General features: G+C 47.4%; 1 protein-coding gene across 5 annotated transcripts in view; it reads right to left on the bottom strand.

Annotated features, from left to right (window-relative positions):
• The window catches only part of RBFOX3 (RNA binding fox-1 homolog 3), a 732,886-nt gene that overhangs the window by 102,934 nt on the left and 607,659 nt on the right, over positions 1–22,293 (bottom strand). For all 5 annotated transcript variants that reach the window (XM_078653988.1, XM_078653986.1, XM_078653987.1 and 2 more), the window contains one exon: positions 6,078–6,218. In XM_078653988.1, coding sequence (XP_078510114.1) covers positions 6,078–6,218 — 141 coding nt within the window. The remainder of the gene's footprint in view (positions 1–6,077; positions 6,219–22,293) is intronic.

Here is a 22,293-nt window from a genome sequence, read left to right on the forward strand (position 1 = left end):
TAGATTTTTATATGCAAGTCCCAAAGGAAAAAATAAATTCAAAACTATGTGAAATGTAAAGTTTTCCACAAACCTTCCCAACCATTGCAAAGAAAACCCTGCAACTTTGTGCACCTCAGTTGTTAGGTGCACGCACACAGCAACGTTGGCCAGGCAACGAAGCATGCTAGAACGCTCGGAGGCCAGGACATGCCACTGCGCGCGTGAGGTGACGCGTGCCAATCAATTATACAACAAAGATCCTGAGAGTGAGTGTCAATGTTGGCAGAAGCTAGCAGGCCTCCTGGACATATGTCACACCACGGAAGAACATCTGATCTGTGTCTGTATATCCTACCAAGTATCATCTACCTGCCAGTGCGAACTGCATCTTGGGACTGTTGCTAATATTCATACTCTTCTAGAAATAACCCCAGTGAGAGGACAGACACCAAAAAGTGGATTCAGCTGGCCTCTGCTTCCATGTCAAGAATGTCTGCTACCCATGATCCGCTCCCCTCTCGCTTCTTCGCTCAGCAGAACTCCCAGACTCTGCCACTTGTTGTCCCCTTACCACCCTCTACTGCCCCACCTGGTAGCTTTGCTTTGTTTGTATTGTTGACTCCTTTTTAACCCTTTCGGTGTGTCACGATGGGCGTGTGCAGATAAACCATGCCCACCCATTATTTCACCCGCACCGCAGCGGAATTTGTGCCGCAGTCAATGGATTAATGTATTTGACTTGTGTTCTTAAAACTGTTGTCAGCTATTGTGATCGCTGCCACTGATAACGTCAGATCCCTACTCGACCAGCGAGAAGCAGTGGCCCTGATCCTCCTTGACCTCTCAGCAGCATTCGATGCAGTTTCCTGCCACACCCTTATCAAGAAACGTAATCACATCGAGATCCAGGGAGACGCCCTAAAATAGATCACCTTCTTCCTCACAGGAAGAACTCAGAGAATCTGTCTAAAACCATTTACCTCAGAACTCAAAAGCATCATCTGCGACATCCCTCAAGGCTCATGCCTCAGCCTCACCCTGTTCAACACCTATATGAAGCCCTTGGCAAATATCGTTAGAACCCATGGCCTCAAAATCATAACCTACTCAGACGACACACAGCTCATCCTGTCGCTTTCAGAAGACTCCTTCACCACTAGGACCAACTACCACAAGTGCATGACGATTGTAGCAGACTGGATGAAGGCCAGCTGCTTAGTGCTGAGCAGCTCCCGTGGAACGACTCCTGGTGCCCCTCCAAACTGGGACCCACTCCGACTAACCACGCTTGCAATCTTGGCATCATCCTGGACAGCAAACTCAGAATTAAAAGTCAGAACAACATAGTCTCGTCCCCCTGCTTCTTCACTCTCTGCATGCTTCAAAAAAATATTCAGATGACTCCCTGTCAACACCAGGAAAACCGTCACTCAAGCCCTCCTCACCATCTGGCTGGACTATGGCAATGCATTCTATGTTGGAATCACCACCTATCTCGTAAAGAGACTCCAGATGATACAGAATGCAGCTGCTAGACCTCCCTAAATGGACCCACATCACCCCCCACTTCAAGAAGCTCCACTGGCTCCGCATCCAGAAGAGATGGCAATTCAAGATGCTGATACACACCTACAAAGCCCTACATGACTAAAGACCAGCATACATCAACCACCGTATTAACTTTCACCAACCCTCCAAACACCTGCGCTCTGCCTCCTTCGCTCACAATCCCCGCATCGGTCGAAGCAACAGTGGATGACACTCCTTCTCCTACATCGTTTCCAAGTCCTGGAACGACCTTCCCCTTCCCCTCCAAACCTCATCCTCTCACCAGGAATTCAGAAAGGGACTCAGACCAGGCCTTTTGACTGATCCCACTCTCAGCAGACAGAGCCTAGCACCTGGATCCCCTCACCACTGATTAGCTGTGCTCTATAAATCCTAGTTGATTGATAAAAAGAGAGTCATAAGAGCCCACACACAAGAAAAATTAGGCATTTCTGCTGTAATGCAATATCTTGAGCACACAACAGCTTGAACTGCTAAACATGTGAGGTATTGTGTTGTGGTGAATATCGCTAAACTGGCGGCAATTGCCTACGGAATGTAAAATGAGTCTGCCTCTCCGAGTCCTCTTCCTACCCCAAGAATCATAATTGTGCCAGGGAGGGGCACAATAAAATGTTCAAATTTGTATTTATTTCGTGTAGAAGGGGAACGGTTCTGAGAAGAGAGAGAAAGGAGGTCGATACATTGTTTGGGAGTGAATACAAACAGGCCATGACAGTACCAGACAGCAGCAAACGTTGTCTTGGAATTATACGGTTTTGGCGCGCTCAAGCAACACGAGCACAGTGTGTGAGTGAGAGGGAGAACTGTAGTGATGAGTGACGGGAGGGGATAAGAGTTCCTCAAGAAAGAGCTGAAACTGGCAGCTGGAGCTAGTTCTGGTAGGTGATGGTTGTGTCACTTTCACTGGGGTGCTGCACCTGTTAAACTTCCATTCAAAGACTGCAGTGTCTCTGGGAGCTCGCCTCCTCTTCAGAGCCTTTGTCATCCCGCTGCCTGTCTGTGCTAAGGAGTCACCTCAGCGTAGGGCAGCCCCCCCCCGAATTATTAACAATAGGATTGACACAGGGCACATGAATTTGGCATTTACGGTTAATCACCACAGTGCCAAATGTATACAAGAGATAGAGGTGTGCGAATGACAGGCGGCTCAAGCCACATGTATGGTTCAGCTCGAAGTCCTTTTGGGCCCTCTAGCCCAAAACAAGTCAAGTGCTCATGTCGGAGCGACCTGCCACCCACACTGTAACGCCATGCACCACGAATGAAAGGCAACGCCTTCGTGAAGCAGGAGAGCCAGATACCCATTTCAGAAGATAGGCAACTGGAAGGTGCCCAGGAGCAGTGCCTGAGGGCACATGTAGGCTGTTTTTAGGTCGAGCCTGGGCAGCGCATGCGCTGCTCTGCGAGGCATGCTGTATTCAGGCAGGGAGTTGAAGCTCCGCCCACTCTCCGCCCATATTTTTCATTGGCTTGTGTCATTGTCCATTGTAAACTATGGCTGTTCATTGGTGGATAGTCTTAGTAGTCCCTCCTTAATACCGCCTTGTCTCACTTTGTAACCTCCCATGGCGACACCCCCTATTACGTGTGCTGTTACTTGGTAGGCTTTAATTACAGCCTCCAAGCACTATTTTCTTTAAAGTCTTTGTCCTGTCTGCTGTTGGGAGGCAGGACACGCTCTCTACTAATGCATTTTTTTTTTATAGCAAGGCGCTGGCATTTGCAATGCAATAGGTCTCGCATTTGTAAGAATTTAAGCTATTGGCATTGTAAAGGACAATGCCTTTTATTTATTGGTTTTAAAAACAACACATGAATAAAAGGCATTGTCATTTACAATGCCAATAGCTCAAACTCTCATAAATAGGAGACCTACTGCATAATGCTTGTTTTCCTGTACTTTTGTCAGTGTTGGGGCCAGCTGGTGCTGCTTCTCTGAACTCTAGCGGTTGCAGCAGCCCCTCCCTGGTCTAGCACAGCCTGTCAGCCGGACATTGCCACTCGTTACAAAATGTCAATCAGCCAGCCAGGGCAGCCTCAGGTAGTGAAGCGCCTCCTCCCATCCCCACCGTAGGGCACAACAGGGAGGTCTCTGCAACGACCGACACCACTTACGAGCAGCAGAGTTCACACTCCTGTCTCTGGGGAAAGTGGTGGGGGCAGTGCTTAATTTTCACCAGTGGTTGCTGGTGGGGGGGCACAGCAACTATTTTTGGAGCCGGGCACAATTATTTCCGCATCAGATATTTCCCAGTTGCAAGAGAGGAAGATACACACGGATTGGAAAGATGGAGGAAGAGCTAGACGGCAAAAAAGGAAGGAAGGAAGGAAGGAAGGAAGGAAGGAAGGTGGGTGGGTGAAAAAGGGGCATGGAACGTCTGGTGGAGGATTAAAGAGTCAGCCATGGTGGGCGGGTGGCCGATATTGCACTCGGCGCCAGCTTCTAAGCAGAGGTTTGGGCACCTGCACTTCTCAGTTCACAAATCAAGGTGTGGGCTACCGAGGTGAGGCTGAGGCATCTCTCAATGTGACTCTGCCCATCTAGTGGCTAAATTGTAAACAATTTGAACAAACTGTGATGAATCCAGACTTCCCTGTTTTACCAAACTGTGTGATCTTGGTTGAGTATTAATTAATTTTACCCTCTTTTTTCATCATTATCACACAAAAGCAGCTTCAAATATGTGATGCATGTAGCAAACATTTTCCGAGCTCGGCTCGTGCAGACGCGCTCAGAGCCAAGCCTTGCCCGTGGCTCGGGCTCAGCCATCCCTGTTGAATTAGCTCACCCACCACTAGTAGCCTTTGTAGACTGCCTGCCCATCGCGTGCTCATGTAGAAGGAACAGGAGCTGCCTGGTTTTCACAAAGGTACACATGGGATCAAGCAGATTATGCATTATTTGATGAACTTAGACGATAAAGTCACAAAAGGGAATGCATATATGTTATCATTATGACAGTGAAGTATATTATAAAGTGAAGCCAGTTATTAGTGAGCTGTTTTTATCAGAATATAAACTGACAAACTATATATTAAGCGAAATATTGGTTTTAAAACTACTGTATGGTGAAGACCTGCCGACATTAGACTCATTTTTACCGTGTGATTGTATAGTCGTGGCCTTTGGAAGGGGCGGTGTCATGGCTACTGGGGCTTTGGACCGTGTGCTCTGCCTAAGCAGCTGCTTTTCCCACCTGACTCTGTCCTCCCCCCTCCCAAGCAAGAAGGAACTGTCTGGAGCCACCTCACATGTCTTGGAGAAGTTTTGACTAAAGCCCTGCAGTCAGGTTTTTAAGTGGGCCGGGTCCTGTAGGTGCTCAGCAACAGTAGTCCTAAAAAGCAGGTGCTGAAACATGGCCCAATCGGGCTCTACACTTTCGCCCTGACCTTCAGGGTTAAAAAAAAATCTTAACTCTGCAGCAGTGCCACCATTCACTGCCTTTAATGTAACTTCGAAGAGGCTCGTGATTTTAGAACTGAAGCACTTTCAATACTATATACAGAACAAAGTCATAGTTATGGCTTTTTATTAAGCACGGGCGTAAAATCCGTTCTGCTTGCAAATTTTTTACAAATTCGTGTTCCGCGAATCGCGCGAATTTGTAAAAAAATTTGCGATTCGCAAGCTTGTGGATTTTTTTGTTTGGTCGCGAGACTTTTTGTCCGCGAGCACGCAAAAACGGACGCGAACACGCAATTGCACAATGCGAGCATGCAACTAGCCCATGTACGACCGCATGGGTAACCTTGCGGTAACCGTGCTGAAAAAATCCAGCGAACACGCAAAAAGCCCCGCAAACACGCAAAAAGCCCTGCGAACATGCAAAAAAAAAAAAATTCTTTGCAAATTCGCGGACCGGGAATTCGCTTTCACGCGAATTCGCGTACCGCAAATTTGCAAACTTCGCCCATACTTACTTTTTATCTTATCCAAATAACAACCATTGGCAAAGCTAATAGCCCTGGCTTGTTGGTGTAATGATGCTTGTTGTATTATATATCTGGATGCAGTGACAGAAGTAGGTAAATGCCAGTCTTGCGGCACACTATGCTAAGCACAGCTTTTTTTAAGCGTACGTGTTTTTAAATGACAACCTCAATTACATCGGTCACGCCCCTTTGAGAGGCCCTCCAGTTTTTTCATCCCACTCAAAACCCTGCCTTAGCTGGAAAATGATTCTGTGACCAGTGAATTGAGCTTTTGTGGGTGACTGTGTGTCAAGTGGCAGGGCCATGTGAGTTGGCAGGCCTGAAGGACACGCATTTCATCTCAAATTAGTGGTTGATGAGTAGGTGCCAAGAGCCATCCAAAGTACTGGGTCTTTCAGAAAGCCAGAGGGAGAACCGCCCAGCCTTCTTGTTTCACAGGGATATATATATATATATACCTGCCCAAATTGTGTACATTTCCAGGCCCCATTCCTCTTACCCAGCCGATATACAGTCTCCATTTTTCAAGTCTCTTTGTGGGCTCTACATTCCCCCTTCCAGTCTCCAGCCACACATTGCCCATTACTCACCCCGAACATCTGCCGCAGGTCGGGGTCCCGGAAGCGGAAAGGGATGTTGGAGACGTGTAGCCGCTTCGGCTGCTGCTTCTCTGTGCTGTCTGAACACTGGAGCTGCTGCTGGCTGCTGTCCGTCTGGGCCAGCTCGTCCGTCTGCGGGGAAGAAAACACCAATGAAAGGCCAAAGACGTCACGGGGGTGAGAGGTGATGTCAGAGAGTCACCAAAAGAGAGGCACAATGACACAGACCTGAGAGGCCGAAGGAGGCTCTAATGTACACAAAGAAGCGTACGAGGGGAGGGTTGCCACCTTTCTCAGAGGAAAATCCAGCCATCTGTTCAAGTTTTAGGGTTCTGCAAAGACCCTTCCAGAATGCTTCAGTAACATTTTATATGAAATCGGCCCCATTCATTTTTACCATGGCCTTCCCATCATTCGTTACTCGTAGCATGAGTCTGGGGTCATTACAGCAGCTCTAGAACCAATTCTAAAGCGTTTTCCTAATAGATTTACTGTTCAACATATGTCCCGACCAAGGGAAAAATACAGTCTTTAGGTCATTTTTCCCAAATTTTCGAACCAGCAGGGATGTTAAAACACTGGTCATGCCGGTATAAATCCGGTCAGAAGCAACCCTAAATGAGGCCAAGGTTAATCAACAGACAGTAAGTAACAGTAAGACAGTAAGTAACCCGAAAGGTAAAGTGAGCCAACATGAAATATAAAGAAGGGGATGAAATATTATCATTATCTGGGGGAGGGGTCCTGTCGGATAACCGATGCGGCACCTGTTATTAGCAAGAACCGGAATCCGACTGCAGGGCACAAGTCCTAAAAAAAGAAGTGGGGGGACTAACCTGTTAATCGGTATGCAAGTGGCATCACGGCACGTGACATCACGACGCGTGACATTGTGACGCGTGACATCACAGCACGTGACATCACAAGAAGTGACATCACAGGAAGTGGCATCACAGGAAGTGGCATCACAGGAAGTGGCATCACAAGAAGTGACAAGACCTTAAGCCCTCACATATATGTTTAGCAGGTGTATCATGAGTACATTTATGCACATTTCGAGAATACTTGCAAACCCTCCTGATTTAGGCAGAAGATTCACACTTTTGTACGTTACACATAAAACAATGTTGCCTTTTGTCAGCGTAAAGCTTCCTCTAGCCATAGTGCTTTAAAAGGAAAAATAGTGATATTTCAATTATTACTGCACCTTCTCACGGGTAGTAAAAGCTATATAAATGCTTTTTATTTTGTGCAAATACTGGGAAAGATCAACACATCTGATGTTCTTACAGTGTATGCATATCTCAGAAACAGAGCATGAACAACCTGAAAAGCTGCCTCTCATAAGTATGTGTGAAGTGCTAACTTTGTTTCCCCTCTGCTGCATTTGCATCAGGTGTGAGGCTCCTGACTGCTGCCAGCCAGGAGACTCAAACAAAAGGAGGCCTGATGACCCCTCAGATTCGGCCTTTTTTATGGGGCCAACAGGAGTCAGAAATAAGAGAGCCCCATCCCCTTTTCTCCTGCACGTTGTTGATTGTTGCAGATGGAGAGCAGACAACAAAGTGCACGCGCTGCTGAAAGTGTCCCGGTGTTTTTGAAAATTACACCGGGACGAATTCAACATCTTTTTCAGTGGGGCCCAACTTCTTGGCAGGGTGGACAGCGTCCGCCATGTAAAAAAAAGTGGGTGAACGCCATCCACCCGCGTGTACCCCCGACTCGTGCCCTGCCGGGCTGGCCCCGCTCAAATATTCAGAATTTGCTCCAGTGTAATTGCCAACACTGGGTCACATTCTGCAGTGCCCACATGTTGTCTGCTTTCCGTTTTTAGAGCAGCAACCTGCAATGCATCTGAGGTGATTTGTATTTACACTTCCAGCTGGGCACAACACAAAGACCACACATAAAGGCCATCGGCCCTCCTTTTGTTGGAGTGTCGTCCTGGCTGAGAGCGATGTTTGAGCCTAACACCTAGATGTCAGTGCAATGGAGGGAAACAAAGATACACAGCTTGTCATCACTTCCCAAGTGCTTAAAAGAAACTATGAGACGGATTAAGTTCTTGACTTTCTCAACTCCTATAAGAGATATTTATGCACTATCAGAATGAGTAATTAGACTAATAACAATTTATATAGCACTTACTAATTCATTTCTTTAGTTAATTTATTTTATAGCAGCTATTCGTCCTAATTTAGATTGTCAGAGCGCTTTGCATCTCAAACACATATTATACAAAGACAGTGAATCATACAGGTGCATAAATTAGTATTTAAGAGATGATACATTAGAAAATGAGAATTACAAGGTGTAGAAGTTGTAGAAGAAAGTGCGTACCATACTGGTATGCTTTAAATGCAGAGTCTAGAAAAACACAAAGTCAGGATTTAACATGAATCAATCAGGTTTACTTGTAAAGCGCGACTACTCACCCATAAGGGTCTCAAGGCCAGAGGGGCTGTGGATCAGTTGAAGAGCCAGGTCTTAAGGTCCTTCCTGAATTGAGGCAGTGACGGTGATTGCCTGAGGTGGAGAGGCATGGTGTTCCAGGTCTTTGCTGTAAGGTAGGAGAAGGCTCTTCCTCCGGCCGTGGTCTTGCGGATATGTGGAATGGTAGCCTGGGTGAGTTGGTCAGAGTGGAGTCTCTGGTGGGTGCATGGAATGCGAGGCGGTGGTTAAGGTAAACAGGTCCTGTGTCATGTAGAGCTTTGTAGGTGTGCGTGAGGAGCTTGAAGGTGATTATTTTGTTGACTGGGAGCCAGTGGAAGCCTTTAAGGTGGCCGATGATGTGGCTGCGGCGGGGTATGTTGAGTATGAGTCTGGGGGAGGTGTTCTGGATGTTCTGCAGTTGCTTGAGTCATTTCTGGGTGATGCTGGTGCAGAATGCATTGCCGCAATCAATTCTGCTGCTGATGAGTGTGTTCGTAACCATCTTTCTGGACTCAGTGAGGATCCACCTGAAGATCTTTAGGCGCAGGCATAGCCTGTGGAAGGATGATGATGAGATGGTGTTGATCTGGCGGTTCATGGTGAAAGAGGAGTCCAGGATGATGCCTGGGTTTCGTGCGTGGTTTGTGGAGGGGGTTTCCAAGTGTTGCGGGCCACCAGGAGTCGTACCAGGTGGAGGGGGTTGAGACCATGATGAGGACTCCGGTCTTCTCCGAGTTGAGCTTGAGGCAGCTGTTCTTCATCCAGGTGGCGACAGTCTTAATTTCGTCATGGAAATTGGTCTTGGAGTCTGTAGGTTCGTTGGTGAGGGAGAGAATCAGCTGGGTGTTGTCGCAATAGGTGATGTTGTGGAGTCTGTGGTTCCTGTTGATGGCAGCAAGCGGGCCATGTAGATGTTGCACAGAGTGGGGCTCAGGGAGGAGGCTTGAGGCACACTGCAGATGATCTATGTGGGTTTGGATAGGAGCAGTGGTGTAGGCGCAGTTGGTGATCCGGTGGTGGAGGCTGCGTGCTGAGGTGTTGGCACCCGTGGATGTCGATGGGGTGTGGGGGTTTGCTGAGGCAAGCTGAGCTGTTCTTCAGTGACCTTGTTTCAATATCTGCAATGGTATCGGTGGGCGTGGTGGTGTACGGTGGGCTTGGTGAAGGAGACGCAGCAGCGGTTGGTCCACGGGAGCTCGGTCGTGTGGCTCAAGGTGATGTTTTCGCTGGCAGAGAAGATGGGGTCAGGCGTGTGTCCAGCTGAGCGGGTTGGGGAGGTACCCCGTTGTTTGAGTCTGACAGTGGTGAGGTTCTCCAGCTGAGATGTGGTGTTTTTGTTGTTAGAGTTGTCCAGGTGGAAGTTGAGGTTGCCGAGGAGGATGTAGTCTGTGGAGGCGAGAGCGTGCGGTGTGATGAAGTCGATGATGGAATCGCTGATGGGTGGGCAGGCATGCATGGGTTGGAATGGACCTGGAAGTGAAAGTGCTTAATGTTGGTTGGGAGGTCGTCCCCGTGGGTGGCGAGGCGGAGAAAGCTTTTGTGTACATGTAACACAGTGCTAGGCCCCGGCGGCGGAGTTCACAGAGTTTTGCTGAACTCCATGAAGTTTAAAAAAAAACTCTGCCATGCTCCTCGGAGTTCCATGAGCGGCAGAGTTTGGAAAGTTGCGCTGCTTGCACTGATTTTTAGCACAGGGAGATTGTCCCACGCTGTAAAATCAGCGCAAACAGCACTATACGTCATGCCAGAGGGCACTGCTTCCTTCTGCCGCTCGAGTAGATATTCTACTTAAGCAGCAGATTCCTCAACACGAGCTTCAGATTTCTCAATGGGAGCAGTTGCAGCCTGCTGCATCCGCCCGAGTTGAGAAATCTCGCCGGGAGGAGGTCTACTACGCAATTTTTCTCGCTTGCAATCTTAATGTTGGTTAGCTGCGCAAAAGAAAAAAACTCTGCTACATGTCACTTCGCTGAGTTTTATGGAACTCCGCGCTCAATACGGAGTTCACAATGGGTGAAACTCTGCCGGTGGAGTGGAATTCTTCGCCCACCCCTAATTAGGATTGTCTGGGGTAATACAACTGCAACCTTGGAATAATGAAAACTTAGGAAAAAACTTGATACGTTTCTAAACCTTTTCTTTGCATGCAGAGTTATCTTACCAATATTATTATCCTCTGAAAATTGCTGTGCACATAATGATCCCTACAGGGTGTGCCTTAACCCCATAATCTAGCCTGTTGTGACAAATTAAGTGAGTCAGAACATATTTAGTGTCACATTTGTCCTTATTGGCAAATTCTTTGTGATTTTATATATTTTTTTAAAAGAATGTATTAGTTGACTACCAGACTGCTTTTTATGACTCTGCCCCTCGTAACTTCATTCCCTTTCTGCTGCCACACCTTGACCCCTAATTTCTCGGAGTACTTTCCCCCATTTTAGCAATGGACTAGGAAGGCATGTTGGGGAGGCATAGGCTGGTGTTGCCCTGTAGATAAACACGTCTCTTCCCCAGCCAGTCTGTCCATTCTGAGGCACTGGTCAGTTGTGGAAGTATCCATATTGTCCAGTGTCTGGCTCACTCCTGCTTGGCCCCCTTGGGGCTCTGCGTGAGTAACACCGGGTAATAACACATAGTGTGGAGGAACAGTGCCTTCAAGGGCCTGGGAATTCAGGAACTGCCTATTCCTTTCTGGAAGCCTCGTCATTAATCAACTGATATCACCCGTGAGGCGACGGCGAATACTTATAACAGGAATAATATTCAGAATATTAATATTTTGAGGTGGTATCCGAAAACTGAATGTTGTGCTAGTGGCCTTTTATTAGAATTTGCTTTTTGTAAAATGTCACCTTATATACCTTCGGAACTCTTAATTCAGTTTCTCAGTCATTAAATTGGTGACGCTTGGGGAGACGCGTTTCCTAAACTTAGCCAGCAGAGGGCACCCTCGTTTCATATACACATCGAATGTCCGAGCAGGCCAGGCACAAGCCAACCTTCTAGCTGACAGAGCCACATATAAAGAGCAGGGGGTTTACCGGTTCACTTATTTTATTCTATTGCTATTTATTTCTAGAGCAGGGGCTTTATGACGCCGGAATAGTAAAAGATGCGCGAATGCAGTCACTAGACTGTCATCTGGTATACAACGCGACCACCCCCAATGTGGCTCCAACTTAGGAAAGAGTTGAAAACCCACCTTTTTAATGAGCACTACATCACAATGCATTCACCACCCCAAATCCAACTTCCTTTCCTATTAACGTTTGACCTTCACCTTGCCTTTAGTCACATACAGTGCTCTGCTGCCCTTTGGCTGAGTTTGCACCAAAATACATCCATACACTGGGGTTTTGTTATCAACTAGGTTTTCAATCTCCTGCAAACCAAATTGAAGTTATTCTCTTGTGATGGGAACTTCACTGGAAGCGTAGACGTCCGTAAGAACTTGTAGGCCATTGGTTGATGCACCGGCAGCCAGTGCAACCTCGAGAGTATGTGCTTCACTCAGTGCTTAATTTGTAAAAAAAAAAATAAAAACATCAGTGCCAGGGCCCTTGCCAGGAAGCCACTACAGCTTGCACCACACATTGCTCCTGCCAGCACTGCCAATGGCAGTACCAACACAATTACTAATCATCACACTCCTACAAGTGTGACAATTCAGCCTACGCTAGGCCCCCAAAGCTATAGGAATGGCTTGGGTGGCAGTCAATTGTAATTTTTAACAGTGCCACCATGCGGCAGACTAGTACAAGCCCAGCTGTTGACCCTTAAGTGCTGGTGCTGAGCACCGGAAACCACCATCTCAAATTAAGCACTGGCTTCACTAATGCAGGTGCTACGTTTTGTAGGTACTTCAGAATGTCAGGTAGTACGCTGGGGGTAGAGGGTATATTTTATTGTAATAAGGACTTAAACCATAATTGTATGTTGGGACTCTTGTAGAAAGAACAAAAACAATGCAGTGGCAAGTTTGCAACCACAAGCCTTTCACTTGGTAAGCAAGTGAGAGTTGTGATCAATCTAGGATGCTGCAGTTCTTTATCCAGGATGATACTGAGCCCAATGTCCCAGAGAAGTGGGCTAACATTTCGATTTTCAGCGTGATTAGTAGAATAAAAAAGGCTCCCTCTTATTATTATTCACTTTTAAGAAAATGATTTGGCATCTGCTCATTTATTACTGAAAGAGCAGATCTAAGCATGTCTGCAGTCTTGTGTTCAACTAGTCAATGTGTAACATCTGCACAAGTAAAGGACCCAAGATCAAAGTCTGCATTTAGGATGGCCGGCACCCTGAGATAGACATAACAAGCATTGGCACTGCCAATAGGTCTCACGTTTGCGAGAGTTAGAGCTATTGGCATTGCAAAATACATTGTCTTTTATTATGTGTTATGGAGTGGAGTGGGTCCATGTGGTGTGGAGTGAAATTATGTGGTGTGGAGTGAAATTATGTGGGGTGAATTGGAATTGTCAGCTGTAGAATTATGTGGTGTGGAATTGTGTGGTGTGGAGTGGATGTGTGTAGTGGAATTAGGTGGCAGGGTGCTCAGTGTAATTATGTGGTTTTGAGTGCACTGGAATTATGTGGAATGGAAGTGTGTGTCATGGAGTGTAATTATGTGGGATGGTATTTTGTGTTATTTTGTGGAGTTTAATTATGTGGTGTATTGAATTTTGTGTCATGATGTGGTATTCTGTGGTGTGCATTGGATGTATGAGCTGTGTTGTGTAAATGTATTGTTGAGCTGAATTATGCGTTGCGTGGAACTGCGTGGCGTTGAGTGAAATTATGCTGATTGGAATTATGTGGCATGCTGGCAAGATTGGTAGGAAGGAGAGAAAAGGGTGACAAAAGAGAGGAGGAAAAGCTAGTAAGGAGGAGTGAGAATAACATGGGAATAAGAAATGTGAAAAGAGAATAAAGGGGGGAAGAAAAAGGAAGCAGGAAAAGTGGACAGAGAGTGAAGTGTGAGAAAGGCTAGTGGATAGAAGAGCATGGAAGGAGTGGAAGGGAAAAAGGGAATGAGAGGAGGTAAAACAACAGTGCAGGTAAGGAGAGTGGAGTGAAGAGGAAGAAAGGAGAACCGTGGTAAGAGTAGAGGAGAAGGCAAGCAGGCAGAGAATAGGGAGAGCTGCTCATGCAGCGTTGTGATTGGCTGGGAGAGTACGGGAGCCTGGGTCCAGTCCAGCATATGCAGGGCCGGCGCTAGGCATGGGCAGCGTGGGCAGGTGGGCGGCTGCACAGGGCCTCGCACTCAGCCCACCAGCATGGGGCCACGCACTGGTGATGTGTCCTGTTGTTTCCCTGGCGATCTATTTGAAAAAAAGGTGTCGCCTTGCAATTAAGGTCCATTGGAGGGGGCCCCCTCCCCGGGCCTCTCAGGGATGGTGTCTGTCTGGAGGCAGAGGGGAGGGAGACGCTCCCTCAATTGCAAGGAGACCATTCACAGACACTGTGGGGGGCCCATTGTCTAGCATTTTGGCGCCCCCACAGTTTTAACTTTTAGACCACAATCAATTCTCACACCTATCGGACTGAAGGTGTGAGAAATGCTTGTGGAGTAAAACTTAAACCAGTGTCTCTGAATGGTCTCATTGCAAGGGGCCACTTAACTAAATTAGAGGGGGCCTCGCACATTGCATTTTAGCCCAGGGCCTCGCAAATCCTAGGACCGGCCCTGAGCATATGAAGAGGATGGAGGAGAGACGTGTGGGGGCGTGGCAAGGTCTTCTTTTTTATCCACCCAAGCCCCTCCCCCCCGCTCTGCCCACCATCCCCTTTCCAGGGCAGCCACCACTACCTGCATGTTCACGTTAAGCTAGAGGTTTTCAACTGTGGGGTTCAATGCGGTGCTTTCTGATTTTACTTCCACCAGGTGGAAGATGCTATTATAGAAATGCAGGGGTGCAGCGGAGCATCACGAACAGCGGCATTTGTCTCCGTTGCCTGGCGCTGCTCTCTCTGAGGGAGGGCTCCTTTAACAAGCTTCAAACACTGCACTTGCATTGCTGAAGCGTCAGAGGGAAAGACATAGCGATTGCATGCGTTTGACGTGAACAACCACCGACGCCGCTTTTTTGTTTCCACTTTATTTAAATTATTTCCATTATCATGGTGCTTGGGATTCCACCCAATGCTGCTTTCTCAACAACGCCTTTTTATTTGCATCAGAGCATCCCAAGCTGCTCATGGTAAAAATACGAAGTCCCATGGGACCTGAGCAGCTGTGGGGGAAGGGAAGGTTGAGAGATGAGACGAAGCAGTGAGTCCATCCTGGTCGAAATCAAGGCCTTCGTCACTTGCAGGTCAAAGGTTAAAGGTTCCAGTCGCAAGGACATGGTAGACAACGCCTGCTGCAGTGACGAGTGCAGAACCTGCAGCTGGCAGGCTGCAACGCTAGTAAGATTGAAGGTGTAAGAGGGGTCGAAGAGACGAAAGATGGAGAGAAGAGAGAGCTCGAAGAGAGCCAGAACACACCTTTCATTTTAGGTTGGGTATTTGACAGACCCTGAACCATACCCCATTGAGCTGTGCAGCCCTTTACAGAGAACACTGCTGCCAGCAGGAGCATTTCACACGCACCTCAGTGCCTACCCTTCGGCCGGCCTCTCTGAAGTTTGTGAATGAACCGAATTTCCGACTTCATAGATGGGGTGGAAAAAGCTTAACAAGCATCACAACCAGATGGTGGCACAAGCTACTAATAAAGCTAAAAAAACTCTCCCGACCTGCTTTCTTTTAGGAAAGGGCTCAAAACCTGGCTATATATTTTATAACCTCTCTTTCAGCACTAGAGCCTTAACATCTCTCTGGTACATTTGTGTGTTTAGCTGCCAAGCGCCTAGACGCCCTTGGGTAGTAGTGTGCTATATAAATAAATAAAGTTGTTGTACATTTAACAGTATTGATATCAGATTACAAAAAACACCATGTGCAAGCAGACAACCCGGACTGGCCGCTGCGGGCACCGGGCAATCCCCTGGTGCGCCGCAAGGGTGGGGGGCGGTTTTGGGCCCCCGGGGGCTGTTTTTGTTGCAGGGCCGTTTAAGCAGCATAGCTGCAAACTCGGCCCTGCAACAAAATCGGCCAAAAACCGGCCCCGGCAAAGAGCTCTGACCTCCCCCCGGGGGGCGGCCGAGCACTTTGCCGGGGCGGTTTCGGTTCCCAGTCCGGCCCTGGTCTGAGGACAACATTATGCTGCGCTTCTGCAAGCATCAGGCCTTAGAGTCACACTTTTGACCCATTGGCATAGCACTGATGCCGCGGGCCCCGGTGCCAACAAGGAACGTGGACCTCATGTGTGCTAAAGTATATTAATACTCAGGGGTCAGTGGACTCATGCAAAACCTGGGCCCACTGCCCCTGCATCTGCTGCACCACATATAGCTACACCTCTGTTGTGTACAACACTGAGGCCTTATACTTGTGGTATCTTCTGTGCTGGGGAAGGACTTGGGTTGGTCTAAAAGAATACATTTGGAGGGTCTCCAGGCCTGCTGATCTTAGAGAAACTTAACACAGATTCTGCCATCCACGACAGGGACCCTCTGGACTCTGATAACTACTCGAGAGGAGAAGCCATGTATTAATGGGGTGAAACACTCAAACAGTCCCTTAAAGGTACACATCCTTAATGAGAGTAGACAGAAACATTTATTAAGGCAACAATGGAGGGGACTCGGGTTGTTTGTACAGAAGAAGGTCCTTGAAGCGGACACTCAGCGCCTCAAACCGGACTGATAGCAGTGCTGGGTCAGGAGGTGTCGACGTCTCGTTCGACGTCTGGAATGTCAGGATAATTCAGAAGTTTAGTCAGTGAAGGTCGTGTCGATTACACGATCGGTCTGGATGTGCGGGGGGTCCAGAGGGCGGAGCTGGTCCGCGATGGCTGGAAAATTTCAGGTACCTCGTGGGTAGTCAGGTACGAAGATTTTGACAAAGCCGATCCAAACGCGATCGGTGATATATGGAGAATGAATCTCAAGGAGCTTGTAGTCGTGTGAATCGCAAGCTGTCCTGGCGTTGCTACGAGACATCGACACCTCCTGACCCAGCACTGCTATCAACCCACCCAGTCCTGTTGATGATCCCAATTAAAGTGGATCGAAACGCCGTCGACTACTCAGCAAGACTATAGGTGCCCCCACAAAGTGGTTCACGAAAAAAACAACATCAGAATAACGATTTAAAACCATCTGGAACTACTCTGGCTTTTATGCACTGTACATATCCATGCACAAGTAACTTCGCGCCGTCCACGCTGACCACATTGTCACCTGCGTCACTTCCGTGTTTTTCACTCACACACTTGAGCACGTAGTACAATTTGGGTTGTTTTCAATGTTGTACACCTGCAGTGCTGATACAACTGGTAATTGCTTTGACCCCTAATCTGAATTGTTTATATAAATGATGCCATGAGCACATGCTACAATCAAATAGAGTCTCCTTGTCTCACTTCGGATAATATGTTGTATTAATATCCTTACTAATTGTCTTCAAAATTATACCAGTTGGGACATCATGTGTTATACATAAAGTAGATACAGCATGTCTCGAAGAGAGAGAACATCCACTGCCTAGGTGATTTCTAAAAAAAGCAGGTGCTTAGTGAGGAATCCTGGGGACTACTCACAAGACCGTTTTAAGGTCTGAAAAGGTATATGTCAGAATATTCTCAATAGAAATATTAGCTGACATAAATATCATGTTCTAAATATCGTTTTCAAAAATATTGTTCCACTGGGTATACATTTTCTATTATTTACTGCAATGTGACAGGATTTTTGTAAACAATATTTAAGACAATATACTTATGTTAAAGGATATTCAAACAATGATATTCTGGTACCATGATGGCTTAAATCCCCAAATTCTTGCAGGAAGGAGTTAACCCTGCTGATAACACTCTGTCTACAACCAACATCCTGAGCATTTCAAGCATCCTCTCTTGGTCTCTGTGTGGAACACTGCCTACAGAACTGAGAGTGTAACTGTGTCTAGGATTGAGAAAATCAAGAGTTTAGTTGGTGTGTGAATACTTCTTCCTGCAAGACTGGTAGGTACGGCAGATTAGAAATATCCAGATAGCTTGTCAGTTCAGATGGATTTCAGAGGGTAAACTATGGCTATGTCGAGGCTTTTAAGCACATAGCCAGATTTAAGCGAGGCATTGACAAATGCACTAAACAAACGTGCAATGTGACCTGGGATCCTTTTTTGCAAATGGCCAAGAAAGATGATGCACAAGGAGTCTGCATCAAGTTTCTGCTTCATGCAAGCTATTGTGTCAGTGGTGTAAATTCTAACATACATTGAGACCCTAACTGTGGCTTTTCAGACACAGTAAGTCTTTGATAACCAACTTGGACCATCGACTTCTCCAGTAATAACCAGTGATAGTGATGGTTGCAGTCTTGAACAGTAACGATTTAGGCTATCACATAATTCTGGGCCACGCCCACCATCACCACCTGGGACCCACCTCCATTGACCTTATCTCCACCACCATGAAGATAACTCACTCAGGAGCCCCTACTGACCCGTGCCCCCCGCACATCTTCCACAGAGCCTCCACAACTATCGCCCCCGAACTAGCCCACACCATCAACTCCTCCCTGGCCTCCGGCACCTGCCCCACTAGACTAGAAATGCGCAGAAGTGAAGCCCCTCCTCAGAAAAACATCGGCCGAACCTACTGACCTCAAGAACTACCGACCCATCTCCCTCCTCCCTTTCGCAGCCAAAGTCACAGAAAGGCTCGTGAACGCCCAACTGCCACCTTCATCGAAGAAAACTGCATCCTGGACCCCTACCAATCCGGTTTCCACAGCAACCACAGCACCGAGACCGCCCTACTCGCCGCCACCGACGACATCCGCATGCTGCTCGACCAGGGCCACACCGCATCCCTTATCCTCCTGGACCTCTCCGCAGCCTTCGACACCGTCTCACACCGCACACTAACCACCAGGCTCCACAACGCGGGAATTCAGGGGGACGCCCTCAACTGGATCCAATCTTTCCTCGCCTGCAGAACACCGAGGGTCAGACTCCCCCCCTCCTCTCTGACCCCACCAACATCATCTGCAGAGTTCCCCAAGGATCTTCTCTGAGCCCAACTCTATTCAACATCTACATGACCCCCATCGCCGCCATCGTCAGGCAGCACGGGCTCAGCACCATATCCTACGCTGGAAACACCCAGCTCATCCTCTCCCTCACCAAGAGCCCAGAAGACACTAGACTCAGCTTCCAGGAAGGAATGAGAAACATGACCACCTGGATGAAGGACAGCTGTCTTAAACTCAACTCCGAGAAGACCGAGGTTCTCATCTTTGGGCCCTGCCCCTCCGCATGGGACAACTCCTGGTGGCCTGAAGGCTAATTGAACCTCCCCTGTTACCAGGAGCACCATTTCTCCTCATTTGCATAAAGACATTTCTCCTTCATAAGTTTAGGTAGGCGCGACTAATTACTGTGAGTTACGAGAGATGTCCTTCTCATGGGAATGAAATTGTCTGGTATTTTTGTCTTACTTAACCAGTTGTTTGTGATCGTATCTGTATCTGAATCAAAGGGCAGTGTCTGAATGTTCTCAATTAACTCTATCCTCAATACATCCTGGTGGACGTTTATTGGGGTTCATATACTTTATGCATGAATGTAGAATCTACATGTAATATTCTGGAATGGAATGTTGTTACCTGGAACCTGGTTCCTGCTATGGTAGTTGATACAGGTGCCCCTTCCTGATGGTCACATACTTATACTTGAATAAAAGTTCATTATGTACCCGAGCGTCTATGAGGACTTATTAGTGGTTACGAATTGGACACATTAGGGTATCAGCATGCCAATACATCCTTGTGTCATCCCTAGAGTAATGGGTTTGTTTAAATGTGCAAGCTAGTCAACTGGATTGGGCACAGGTATTAAGGAAATTGCTGTGGGACATTTGCACCACATCCAATGAGGATACAGATGTTTCTCAATTTGTTCCTTTGAGAGGTCGGGTGTCTACCATTAAAATGGCATGACCTTGGATGGAAAGATCACACGTATCCATGAGTAAATTGTTGAATGTTTCGGACAGAAGAGTAGGTGCCTAAATGAAGTATGTGGGTGTTGGTGAAGAGTGTCTGCAGTTACGTGTGGCGATAGACGATGTGGCGAGAGTACAGTTGTCAGATTTCATTACGAAAGGGTTTTCCAAATTCTCTGATCCATAACGTTTTGAAGGTCAGAGACCGTCTTGTCATGCTTAATGATGGAAAGTGCTGGAATAAGGAAAGATTGTTAATACAGCCTATTGAAAGTAGTGTACATAGAGGCAAACAGGGAGCAACAGGATTTCGAGGTCTGCAGTCTAGAGAGCTAGATCTATGGGGGAATATCGATCAGAAATAAGGTGGTCTCAAAGAGAGAGAAATCACCATCAAAATATTTTTATGGTATGTTGTCAATTTTATGTATATTTTTATTTTATTATCCATTTCATTTTATTGTTTAATTTTGCATAAGGTGAAAGATGCATTGGGTTTCATATACTTTCAGTGTGAACGGAGAATTCTAGATGGAATGTTATGAAATTGAATGTTATTCAGTGGAACTTGGTTTCAGCTGTGACAGTTGATCAAGTGCCTCACCCTGCCGGTCTCATATTTATTTTTAAACATCTAATTGTGTACCTGATCATCTTTAAGGACTTATTAAAGTTACTCCGTAGCCTAGTCATAGAGTTGAAAAGGTTGTCCCTTGTGATCGACCTAGCTTGGAGAACTGGAATTCAATGTTGATTCCATAATGATCCCTCCCCTGGGAGGGTTGCGGCACTTGCATATCTGAGTCCTCCTCTTGGTGCATGTGATTCTGAAAGGGCAGTAGAAATGAAGAAGAGTCATTCACATATAAGAGGCCAGCTGATATGAGATTTTGCCCCATCTCTCCCTGCCCTCTCAAAGACATCCGTCTGTTGAGGATGTGACCCCCTTCATTCTCTCTGGCCGGACTGACAGCGCCGTCGGACTATATCAAGCCTGGTACAATCCTCTAAATAAATAAAGTTATGAGTCCAAAAGGCGGGCAAAGACTAGCATAATATTATGAAATCCCACTAGGTTGTGATGAGAGACTCCAACTTTTCAAGCAATTGAATAATAAGCAGAGTCAGGAAAATCCTTTGCCTTCAGGGTACTGGTGTTAGGTTTGTCTACAGAGTGCTGCTGCACTGTTTGGTACTCTGGTGTTTTTCACATTTGATTCAGCAGTTTACCCTTTGTCACTGTTTCTTACTGGTCTGCAGTGTGCCTGGTTGGAAAGGATCTGCAATGTGCTAGATGGTGTATACTAGCGTGGCTGGACCTGAGGATGGGTGATGACGTGAAGAGTACACTGCTAGGAACAAGGGGGAGGCAGGAGACTGACAAGCAGGGCAAGGGAACTTAGGAAGTGAGATCTGTAGAGTCCTCGTTCTTTTGCAACCAACAGAAAAGGGTTCTGCACAACGGGCAGCCAATCACTCCTGTCTGCCTGTCCCACTTAAAAGACGCCTCCACAGATATCAATCTGTATCGCAATCAAAGCTCTTCCACATCATCCTGAACTCCATAGGCTGGTGCATATTTTCAGGAGGCAGAAACCCTTAACGCGCCCATGCGTGGACCAGCAGTTGGGTCTGTTGACTGAGTTTAGCGTTCCTGTTTTGAGTCCACACAGAGTTTAGCACCAGATTTTATATTCACAGCCAGAGAACCAGAAACATTTCATTCCCTCTCTCACCACGGCCTCCGAAGCGAGAGATGGCAAGGTGTAGAACACAACAGTCACCTCATGGTCCAGGCCATGAGGGGGTACAACGATCAGTGTGCGAAACCCTACTGGCCAAGGCTGAGGGAGCCGCCTCAATCCTGTCTTCCATTTCTAGGTTCCGAAGGCTAGAGAGGGATTTTGGTCTCCTTTATGCAGGAAATCAGTGTGGATCAATTCACTCTCCCAAGCCAGCCAAGAATCAAAAACGAAGGCACGGCGTGAAGACTCAGTCAAGGAGTGAGAGGATCAGTCCCCTCACACATGCCTTGGGAAGGCTGAGATGTGAGGGTCTTCCATCTACTCTCACATGCCAATGCATGGAAGGGATGCATGGAAGGGATACATGGAACGGGGAGAGATATGAAAGAGCTGCTACCTCCTGTGGACTGACTGTCGCACCCTAACCAAAGCCCAGAATGTCTTCCAAATCCACCCGACACAGGTGGCGCGCGTCAGCTCGCCCTACAAACCACTCACTGGTAAAACCCTTGCGGATTCCAGAGGCTGGTTACCAGCACGCAGCCCTCCATGAGAATCCACCAAAGCACGTCCACAACATCCAGAACTCCATCCTGGCAAACTCAGAGGAGCAGTAACATCCGCCTACGAGTCTTTCTGCAGCATTCGTCCCTCCTCCGGACTGCATGAGGCGAACAGCTCTCGTGTTATCAGCTTCAGTCCTCTCTGATCGTTTATCCCGGACTTCCAGGCACAGCCTAAGGAGTAAAAGCAACCTGGGGCCCTCTCAAGGTTTTCAAGCCTCCTCCCGCGCTCCCGACTGGACATCCTGACGCGCATGTAGGTGCCTTTATTCCGTGACAGGGGCAGGGGTCCGCCAGAATGGATGGCCCCGGTTCTCGTGTATGGCGGCAGCACACTGCTTGAACCAGACTGTGTGGGCGCGAGAGCGAGTGAACGTCTGCACGAGCCTGTCTGGGTCACGTGTGTT

This window comes from Lissotriton helveticus, chromosome 7 (genome assembly GCF_964261635.1).
Source record: "Lissotriton helveticus chromosome 7, aLisHel1.1, whole genome shotgun sequence".
In the NCBI taxonomy this organism is placed as follows: Eukaryota; Metazoa; Chordata; class Amphibia; order Caudata; family Salamandridae; genus Lissotriton; species Lissotriton helveticus.